Source organism: Falco naumanni, chromosome 17 (genome assembly GCF_017639655.2).
Source record: "Falco naumanni isolate bFalNau1 chromosome 17, bFalNau1.pat, whole genome shotgun sequence".
In the NCBI taxonomy this organism is placed as follows: domain Eukaryota; kingdom Metazoa; phylum Chordata; class Aves; order Falconiformes; family Falconidae; genus Falco; species Falco naumanni.
The window spans coordinates 7202199-7212494 of record NC_054070.1 but is presented as its reverse complement, the minus strand read 5'-3'; the positions used below and the strand labels follow the sequence as shown (position 1 = coordinate 7212494).

Sequence of the window (10296 nt, the reverse complement as noted above, 5' to 3'; positions counted from 1 at the left end):
GGCAGGGGAAGGAGTAGCCTTCTGATGGAACTGTGTCCCCTTGCATGTGTCTATTGAATAAGCCCTGTCACGTTGGTGCTGACCCTTGTCTTCAGTGGGAGACCACCTCACGGGAGAGCTCTGGGCCACAACTGTAGGTCTGGCATGAGCGCACCGTGCAAGCGCATCCCCAGATTGGAGGCTTTGCAGCATAAAATATCCTGGCTCAGGTGGCAGAGCATGTTCTGTTGGTTCGAGTCAGCCCCACTGACTGATCTCCCTCTGGAGCGCAGCAAGGGCCTCCCAAGCAAGCATCATCCCCGAGAAGACCCTGCCCAGCAGAGGCGCAGCCCCTGGAGAGCATCGGCGAGCAGAGCTGGGCTGTTTGTCCTCGGCAAAGTGCTGAGGCTGGATGCGGTGCTTTCCTGATGGCCCTCTTCCCAGCTCTGCCTCCTGTGACCTTGAGCAAGGGCTGTTATCTTATTTGTAAAATAGGTGCAAGATAGCTGCCTTCTCCAGGGGAACACACGTGTGCTCAGCAAGGTCTGCCCAAGGCCCGGGAGCATGAACGGAGCTCAGCAGCCGGGCGAGCTGCTCCCAGGGGCTGGGTGGGGAGCAGCCCCAGCCCACACCTTCAGTCAAAAATGCAAAATGCATGGCATTGCAGCAGCTGCGCAGCGGCAGCGGGATGGCCCCCAGCCCGCAGGCTGCCGTGCAGACCATCCTGCTCGCCTGGAATCCGGGCTGGGGGCTCTGCCTCCCCCCACCACCCATCTTCCCCCCTCGAGGCTTTTTGCCCACTCTGGGAATTAGGAGAGTCAACCAAAATGAGGCTTTTTTTGCTTAACAATTGAATTCCAGTAAAGGGAGGTTTTCCAGTTTAAAAAAAAAAAAAAAAAAGAAAAAAAAAAGAGGAATCTATCCCAAAACGATGTGGGAAGGTGTGTGGAGTTTGGGAGAAGCTCAGCAGCACCCAGCTTCTCCCTCCTTTACACCGGCATCTCTGCAAGGCGATGCGAAGCCGGGGAAGCCATGGGAGCCGGGGGCGTGTGGGTGGAAAGTGAACGTGGTCCTGGAGGAGCAGGAGCCATCGTGTTTGTAGGTTCATGGCTGCCTGCTCTGTGGCCTTGGGCAACTCATCAAGGCCAAAATGCTCAAACCTCAGTGACGGGAGATAAGCCATGAAATAAAACATCTCATTGTTGCGGCTCTGAGGTCGGTATCTTCTGAAGTACTCAGGTATTTAAAGTGAGGATGGCTGCGATGGAGGTCCTGTCACCCCTGGTTACAGAGATCAGGATCCAGCTTTTAGCTGGAAGAGCCGGCAGTCCACTTTGCCTTTTCCAGAAGTTTTGGGCAGGGTGTTGCCATGCTGCGCTGATGACTGGGCCCTGGTGGCACGAGGCCAGGAGCCAGCTCAGGCTGCCGGTCTGCCTTGAAAGAGTCAGCAGGCAGCGGGCATTTAAAGCTAAATAAATCATTTCAGGCCAGAGGGATGCAACGCTTGGGTGAAATCTGTTGGGAGCATGGTTCTCTGCTCTGAGCCTTGCCCAGGGCTTGGAGGGAGGCTGTAGCCCTGGGCCATGCATGCCCTGGCTCCTCATCTGGTCTGGCCACATCCCCAGGGACACTGGTGGCCTCGTGCAGCTGGGCTTTGCAAGACCCAGTGGTGCAGCAGGAGGAAGCATGTCTGCAACCTCCCTTGGGTCAGCACAAAAGTGGGTTAACCCAAAAGGCTGCAAGTCACCGCGGTTCACATCTGGCCATGCTCTGGGGAGCTGCTTGTTCCTGCAGGACAGTCCGGCTCATCTCAAGCCAAAAGCAAGTGAATTTGAGAGCAGCGAGCTCCTCATCGGGCAGCAGGTACACACCAGCAAGGGGGCTGAAGTGGGTCTTGCTCTCCAGGTGCAGATAGCACCAAAACTCCTTAGAGAAGAGTGTTCACCCCTGCGCAAAGGGCCACATCCACCCCGTGCTGAGCACCACTGCGTGCTTGATCCTCCCTCTGTCACCATCCAGCTGCCCACTGCTGTGGCATGGGGCTGGCGAGCCTGTGCCTGGCCCTGGGCTGGCCCTTTGCTCAGGGAGCAGCCCCAGTCCAGTGAAACCAGTCCTTCCCAGGCTGCTGGGAATTGCTTTTGCTGCTGTCACTCCTGCCCGCACCCTACCTGTGGGTCTGGCCCACACATGGGACTCTCTCCACAGCACTCAGCATTTCTGGAGGGCGTTGCAAAATGCACATCAACTGCAACGAGGGGTGGAAAACCCTCCAAGCAGAGCAGTGCCCTAGCCAGTGCCCCACGGGACCGCGGTGCAGCCCCATGCCAGGCTGGCCGGAGCAACCCCACCTGTCCCAGCAGACGGCTGGCAGCAGAGTGCACTTTGCTGCTGTCCCACGTGCGGTGGGAAGGACGCCTGAGGCTCAGGCTTGCTGCTGACTTCAGCATGTACGTTAGCTGACTGGTAGACCGGCCACAGCCCCTAATCCTCTCTACGTGCTGGCTCGCAGCCCTGCCGCGTCCCCCGGCCCCACCGCTCGCAGCCCCTGGGGCTGGGCAGAGCCCTGTGGCCCCGCACAACCCCACACGTGGACGCTCACCACAGCTGGGACACGGTAACAAAAGCTCCGGTGTGATGGGTCTGAAGGAGAAGCATCGATATTTGCTGTGAGTAGGCGGACAAAGAAGCAGAGGGCGAGAGGATGGTGTCGGCTCCTGCCTGCCCGTGCTTAAAGCAGGGGCTGGCTGCGCAGCCCTGGCAGTTGTGGGCTGTGACAGTCACACAAGCCCCATCAGTGTCACCCACAACGGGCTCACTGCTGGTGGGTTGAGGTGGAATAATGGGGTAGTGATCGAGGAAACAAAGAATAGTCATTCAAATCATTAATAGCGTGAGCAGTGCTCATGTAAAGAGGTGCCAGTGTGCTGCGGGATGCTCCGGCGCTGCTCCGTGCCCAGCCACGGACACCAGACCCTTCGGGAAGGAGCCAGCGGTGCCCGGCACGGGGCTGGTGCTGCCGCACGCGAGAGGGACCAGGCACGGCCAGGCACGGCACACGCAGCCTGCAAAAACACTTGCTGACGCCCTCCAGATGCGGTTGCATACCTGCTGCCCGGTGGCACTAGAGGGCAGAGGTAAGGTTTTGCCTGATGCCATGATTTTATTTTTCATGTTTGAAAGTTTACCTGGAACTTTGAACCTCTGGGGTTTATCAGGTTTGCTTTTCGGACTAACATCTTGAAGTGGCTGAGACGCTGCATCACTCTCAATCCCAACTCCAGGTTAATAGGGCTTTAGAACAGGAAAACTTAATCTTTTAAAATCTGCTTTGCAGCTTTTAAAGCTACTTTCCAGTGCCTTTATTCTAATTATCACAAGTTTACTAAAAGAATTTAATTCTGCCCAGCACCAGGTGCCTCAGGCTGGGGCGGACGGATGCTGCTGCCTCTCCCTGGACTGCTGGGACGTGTTTGCGGCAGGAGCTGCCGGGGAGCCGCTGTCTGTCGGCCCCACAGAGCTGGTTTGCAATGCAAATCCCCAGGCTCTAACCAGACTCCCACACCTGGAACCAGTCAGAACTCAGCCAGTCTGGTTACACGAGATAAAATGGAGCGCACGCTGCATTTGTAGGGCACATGGGATGGTGGAGGGTGGAAGGGCTTTCAGGAGTAATTAAACCCCAGAAGCACTGAAGCAAACCGCAGCTGGGAGGGAAGGATTTAGGGTGAGTGTCAGGTACTAATTCTGCAAATACCGAGGGGAGCTTTTCTGTACGTGCCAACGATGGTTTCTGTCCGGTGGTCAGCATCCTCAGGCTGGCGTTTTACTGATTTTTGCACATCGTGTCAATCAGTGAATGAGAACCTGTAAAGGCAGAGGTGCAGCCTGGCTGTGCTGGCCAAGCCGAGTGAAGCGCAGAGCCCGGCATCGCGGCTGGAAAGCATCTGTGACTTCTTCAATACAACAGTGTGGGGTAGGACTGCGGGAGGGTGAGAGCTCCAGTTGATTTGGTTTCTTGACTCTCACCATGGGCCAGGCCCTCTGCCGAGGTGAGCTGATACCACTGGCTGCACAGGAACTCACTGACTCACACAAGGCAAATATTTTTCCCTTTGATTTTCACCCTGAGAAAATCTTGAGCTGACCTTGTTAATCCCATGCGTTACAAACCTCCCCCTGTCCTTTATCAAGTGTCGGCCATGGGATAGTATTACCAGCTTAGCACCTCTGGCCGCTCCTGCCAGCATCCTGCCTGGCACAGTGCCACCCCATTCAGTCTCCTGGTCCTCCTGGAAGGAGGATTCCTGGGGTGATCCTGACTGTCCCAGAGCTGCCAGGCTGGCAGGATCACGCCGGGAGGGATGGAGGGAAAAGAAAAGCTGGACAGTTGCGGTCAGCTCCAGCGTAGTGCTGCGCATCTGCCAGGTGCATTAGCTGGGATCTCCGTAGGGTGGTGATGTCATTCGAGATCCTGTCAGCTCCAAGGTTGCAAGCTTCTGTGTAGACTTAATTCCTGTGGCTGGAATGATGCTCTGTGGCTGGCACAAAGTGCTCAGGCCCCGCTGTCCTCCAGCCCCCTCAGTCTGAGCCCAGCATCTCGCAGCCTAAACAAGGGCTCTGGAGCGAGCTGTACCTGCAGTCAAAGGTCTGACCCCAGCTCAGCCGGGTGCTGCGACATGCTCCTGGCCGTGCCTTGCCAGGACAGCCCCGTCTGCAGGTGGACCCCGAGCCAAGCCTGCAGCTCCCGCCTGGCTCTGGCTCCTGCTGCTCACAGGCTCCGGCACCTGCAGCAGCCCTGGGCACACGCCAGCAGCCACTCAGCCCCAGCCGAGGGAGCAGCTGCTCCGCTGAGTGCGTTTATTTGACCTGCTCAGTCTGGGTGTCCAGATCCTGCTTGCTGGAATAAAACAGATCAAGTTTGCATCTGCCCTCAGCACCGAGAGCTGCTGGAGAAAGGATGTAATTAGAAACAATATTCCCATTGACACGGATGGTGCTTGACACGCACGGTCCAAACAGACGGAGCACGCTGGGTGATGCTCAGCCCAGAGCTGTGCTGGGGTGGGGGCTGTGCAGTGCCGGGTGTGAGGGGGGGCCAGGCAGGCTGCAGAGCCTGGCCAGGGCTGGGGCTGCACAGCCAGCACTGGGGACGTACCGTTGTCCAGCTGCCTGGGGGATACAGGGGGAAAGGGCACGCAGAGCTCGGGGAGGAAATAGTTAATGCCCCTCTCCTCCCAATATTAAGGGACAAAATCTCTCCCCGGCCTGGTGCCCAAATAAACAGGCTGAGCATTGCGTAAAGAGGAGGGTGGGAACACCTACGTGCCTTTCCAGAGACTGGCAGGCTAATCACAGCGCTGTGCCCCCCGTGCCCGCCGTGCCGAGCCCTCGCTCAGGATTTGCCCTGCCTGCAGGCACCTGCCAGCCCCGTGCCCTGACACTGCCACAGGTGGGTGCTGTCCCCAGCCGCTGTCCCAGCCCGGTGGCCCTGGGTGGGGGTGAGCTGCCCGTGGAAAGGTCTGGGCAATGCCAGGGCAGAGCCCCCACAGCCCTTGGGAAGCTCTGGGTGACCACGGCGGTTGGTGTGGATGGGTCTGGAGGAGGGTGGTGAGAGGGTGGGAGGTCCCATGGAGACCCGTGGGGCAGGGTACCCAGCTGGGGGTCTCCCTGTGTCCATCCAGCCCTGCAGCTCTGCAGCGAGTGGGGTGCTGCAGCCCCCAGGGATGCGGCTCCCAAGGCCACGGGGAAGGTGGCACATGATGGCCATGGCCACCGCGCCAGCAGCCCCAGCCTGTGCCTTGACACATCTTCCCAAAGGTGCCCGAGCCAGAACAGGATGGATGCAAGAAGGGAAGCAGGTGCTGGTCTCTGCTCCCAGTGGGCTCCCTCTGCCGACAGCCACCTCGGCCAGGCCCCCACGCCACTGCTGCACACCCACTTTGAATGATGCCCCAGACACCTTCTCCCTCCTCTGACCCAAAATTTGCACTGGAAAAAAAATCTGCCCCCAAAATTCATGATCCTGCCCCAAGAAGCTGGCACAGGCTCAGAGCTGCTGGCCTCGCTGGAGGGAAGCGTGGAGCACAGCCCATGCCACAGCATGAGTCCCATGCCCCAACCCAAGCCACCTGCTTGAACCACAAGAGCATTTTGTGACACACACATATATATAAATAAAAATGAAATATTTAATTTCCTTTTTTTAAAAAAGGAATCCCTGACAAAGTGCTTTACTGAGGATCCTCACCAGTGAGGCAGGAGGTGGAAGGTGTTTACAGGGAGTGTGCATGACAGCAGGGGAAACTGAGGCACAGAATGGCTACGTCCACAGTGGCTCACCCTGGCAGGGGACCCGGCTGCTCTCAGACTTGTGCTGTGGCCACCAGCCCCACTTCTCCCCCCAGGACAGCCCATACACACCACGAGCACTGTGAGTGCCACGGGGCCACCAGTCCGTGTACCGGGAAGGTTCACCAAGGTCATGGTCTCTGGAAAGGCTTCAGGAGCACTGCCCAGCTCCCTGGCACTGTCACCGCAGGGGGATCACCCACTCGGGTGCCAGACGGCAGTGGATCGAGGGGGACGGGGCCACCGTGACCACGATTTGGGAGGCTGCTGGTTTGGGAGAGCAGCTCCGGAGACATGGGAAGCAGTGAGCCCCAGGCTGTGCGGCCGGCCGGCCCTGGCACGTCGAGCGGTGGCCGTCCTGCACCCTGGCTTGGCCAGCCCCTGTGGCCGGGCAGGGGGCACAGACCCCCCGGGCAGGGCTCCAGCCTCTGGTTGTGGGGTCCAGCACGCCTGGGCCATGCATGCGCTGGACAGCCTGGAGCACGGGATCAGCAGCAGCTCTTCTTGGGCTTGTCGTTGGGAGTGAGTTTGATGGAGTCGGTTAAATAACTCTCAAAAATTCCTTTATACTGGAAAAAAACAGAGAAGAGATGGAGCGAGTGGCATCAGCCCAGAGCCAGCCTGAGTGGACCAAAGGACTGGGAGCACAGGTTCAGTCCCGATTTGTGATAAAAGACAAAATCCAAGGAGAAAACGTCCAGCTCAGCCAAGGAGCGAGGCCACCCCGCTTGCTTGGCGTGGGGACACGAAGGTCCCCATGGGCTGGCCACTAGAGGACAGTGCTGGCGCACCGTGGGGAAGAGAAATGGCAAGTCTTACTCTTTTCTAAAAAACTGGTTTAAGATCCATTTAAAGAATTGAAACGCTGACGCTTTTTCCTGGGGCTTTCCTACACGTTATAAACCGAAGCTATCCCAGCTCGGCGGGTGGGCTGGGGGGGTCTGTCAGATCAGCTCCCCGGGCTGAATCCGGCTCCCACCCAAATCCCTGCTGCGGGCACGGAGCTGGTGCAGGAGTGATGCTCACCGTTGTTAACGCCTGCTTCGCGAGGGTCTCGAAAGCCTCTGCGACGTTGATGTTGTTCTTGGCACTGACTTCAAAATAAGGGATGTCCTTCTCCTTGCACCAGGCTGAAGCGATTTCCTTGGGTACCTGCGGGAAAAGCGGCTGGAGCCAGAGCGCAGCACTGCGCAGGGCTGCCCATAGCTGCGGGGGTGGTGGTGGAGGGGACGGAGGGGACCCTCCTCACCCACCCAGGCACTGCTGGGTGAGGGCAGGATGCTGGCAGTGCAGGCAGCTGAGATGCTTAAAATTCCTGCTGCCTTCAGTAGGGACAGTCTCTGTGCCGAGGGTGGCGTGGGGGTTGCTGCTTATGCTCTCCGAGAGGCACGGAGGGGGCGGCAGCACTGGGTGCCCAGCAGCGCCCTGGCTGGGAGCCCTGGATTTCGTGTGAGCAGAGGAAGAAGGCTGGTTCTGCCAGCGGAGGATCAGCACTCGTACGCTTGTTGGGGCACAAAGGCACCCCGCTTTCTCTCCTCCGCCCTTACCTGCCGATCACAGAGGTCTATTTTGTTCCCCAGCACGACCATGGGGAAATCATGCTCCCTTGGAATGACCTTCTCCAGAAAGTCATCTCTCCAGTTGTCCAGGGATTCAAAGGACTCCCTGTCGGTCACGTCGAAGGCCAGCATGCAGCCATCTGAGCCTTTGTAAAAGGTTGACACCATGGATCGGAATCGCTCCTGTCCCCCTGTGTCCCAGATCTAGGGCAGAGAAGGGCATGGGTACAGACACACGACACGAGCGGCATGGGTGTTTGCAGCCCTGGGCTCTGCCAAGCTCAGGGGACCAGCTTCAGGGAGTGCTGAGCCCCCAAAACTCATGTGGGATTTCAGTGTAGTTCAGGGATGCTCAGGGCTGCTGCCAGCCAGGCCCTGCAAATCCAGCCCCGCACCCCAGGACACCCGTAGGGACAGCAGGACGTGGTGGGACACACGTGCCTGCGGGATCGGGACAGGGACCCCGAGCAGTCTCAGCCCTGCTCACCTGCAGTTTCAGGGGGGTGTTGTCCACCGCGAGGACTTTGGTCAGGATGCTGGCGCCCAGCGTGGTGCGGTAATCCTCGTAAAACGTCTTGTGCACGTACTGGTGCAAGAGGGAGGTTTTGCCCACGCTGGTGGGAGGGAAGGGAGGTGCGTCAGGCTTCGCAGCCGGGCAGTCACAGCAAGGACGGGGCTGCACACCCACAGGCTCCCAGGCCAGTGCACACGTGGGGCTCTGCTCCCCTCACCAGCGCCGCTCCTTACCCCAGAGCTCCTATGATAATTATCTTCAGGTCCACCTTCTTGCTGGCATCCATGGACGGGCCCTGTGGGATGAGGGGGTCACCCAGCTGCAGGGATGGGACCAGCTCCTGGCGAGCCCCGTGGTGCTGGCGGAGGTGCGGGAACAGCCGCTGGCCCCCCACAGCCTCTCCCCACTCCCACCCCGGCCAGCCCAGGGCCCTGTCTGCCACCACATCTGCACCGTGCCAGCACCATGTCCACACTGTGCCAGCACCACGTCTGCACCGTGCCAGCACCGTGTCCATGCCATGTCAGCACCGTGTCCACACTGTGCCAGCACCACGTCTGCACCGTGCCAGCACCGTGTCCATGCCATGTCAGCACTGTGTCCGCACCGTGCCAGCACCGTGTCCGTGCCGTGCCAGCACCGTGTCCATGCCATGTCAGCACTGTGTCCGCACTGTGCCAGCACTGTGTCCGCACTGTGCCAGCACTGTGTCCGTGCCATGCCAGCACCACATCCATGCCGTGCCAGCACTACGTCTGTGCTGTGTCAGCACGGTGTCTGCGCTGTGCCAGCACCGTGCCAGCACCATGTCTGTGCCATGCCAGCACCACATCCATGCCATGCCAGCACCATGTCTGTGCCAGCACCCTGCTGCGCTCGTGTCCTGGTGGTGGTGGGTGTAGACACCCCCGTGCCGAGCCCAGCCCACATCACTGCCTGGCACTGGCTCCCCAGGTGTCAGTGCACGTCCGGACATGCCACCGCGCCGCACCAAATCATCACCATTTAAAGCTGCTGTGAGCAACTTCCCTGCCTCTCCCTCTAAAGTGCAGCCCCTCCTCCCAAACCTGGCCCACACCGGGGGGTCTGGGGAAAATTATGTTTATTAAAGATTGTGGCTGGATGGACTTTCTTGGGTGCCCCAAGCACAGCCCAGGGATGCCACCCAGCCTGGGAGCACCCCAAAAGGCTCCCTGCAGGCTGCGTCCCCAACATGTCCTGCTGCCCCCACGTGCTCTGTGCCTGGCCATCCCCAGGCAGGAGCCCTGGGCACCTCCAGCAGACCCTCTCCCCAGGCAGGGACAAGCATCCCCCGGCGGTCTCAGCAGCCCTGTCCGCCTGGCAGCGTCAGGCTCTGCTCCGGCCAAGGCGCAGATGGAAACACTTACTGACAGCCTCATCCCTGCATTTTTCACCGATGCGCTGGCCAGCCCCGCACTGCTCCCCTCGGCTCATCCCCCCCTGCCAGGGTGGCTCTCGGCCGTGGGGACCAGGGTCTCCCACCCCCCTCTGTCACCCCAGCCCAGCCGCGGGCATCATCCCTGGCACAGGCAGAGCCTCGTGTCTCAGCACGCACAAACTTTCCAGTCCGTTTGCCAGCGCCGGCATGCTTTCTCAGGAGCCAGGCGGTTTCAAACTCAAAATGGAGTTTCCCAACCTTTTGTGCCCGCCGGCTGCTGCTCCGGGGGTCCCCTGCTCGGCCATGGTGCCAACCACAGCCCCGGGGGGGCAGAGGGGATGGAGGGCAGAGCACTCACCTGCCGGGGCATCCGTCTGCCGGCTGGCCAAGGCTCTCGCTCCGCTCCAGGCGGAGTCCCGGGGAGGGGAGAGGCGAGAGAGGAGGATCCCGGAGAGGCTGCCCGGCCCTGGCGCTGCTTCCCTCCTGCCTGCCCCGCG

The 10296-nt window shown here is 59.8% G+C and overlaps 1 protein-coding gene across 1 annotated transcript; it reads right to left on the bottom strand.

Moving 5' to 3' along the window:
• Positions 1 to 6783: 6783 nt before the first annotated feature.
• RAB7B (RAB7B, member RAS oncogene family) lies at positions 6784 to 10287 on the bottom strand. Its single transcript, XM_040616930.1, has 6 exons — positions 10158 to 10287; positions 8634 to 8695; positions 8374 to 8500; positions 7875 to 8090; positions 7354 to 7479; positions 6784 to 6896 (listed from the first exon to the last, which is right to left on the bottom strand). The coding sequence occupies exons 1-6, from the start codon at positions 10167 to 10169 to the stop codon at positions 6816 to 6818; spliced, it is 624 nt and encodes a 207-aa protein (XP_040472864.1). The 5' UTR covers positions 10170 to 10287; the 3' UTR covers positions 6784 to 6815.
• Between the last annotated feature and the right edge of the window lie 9 nt (positions 10288 to 10296).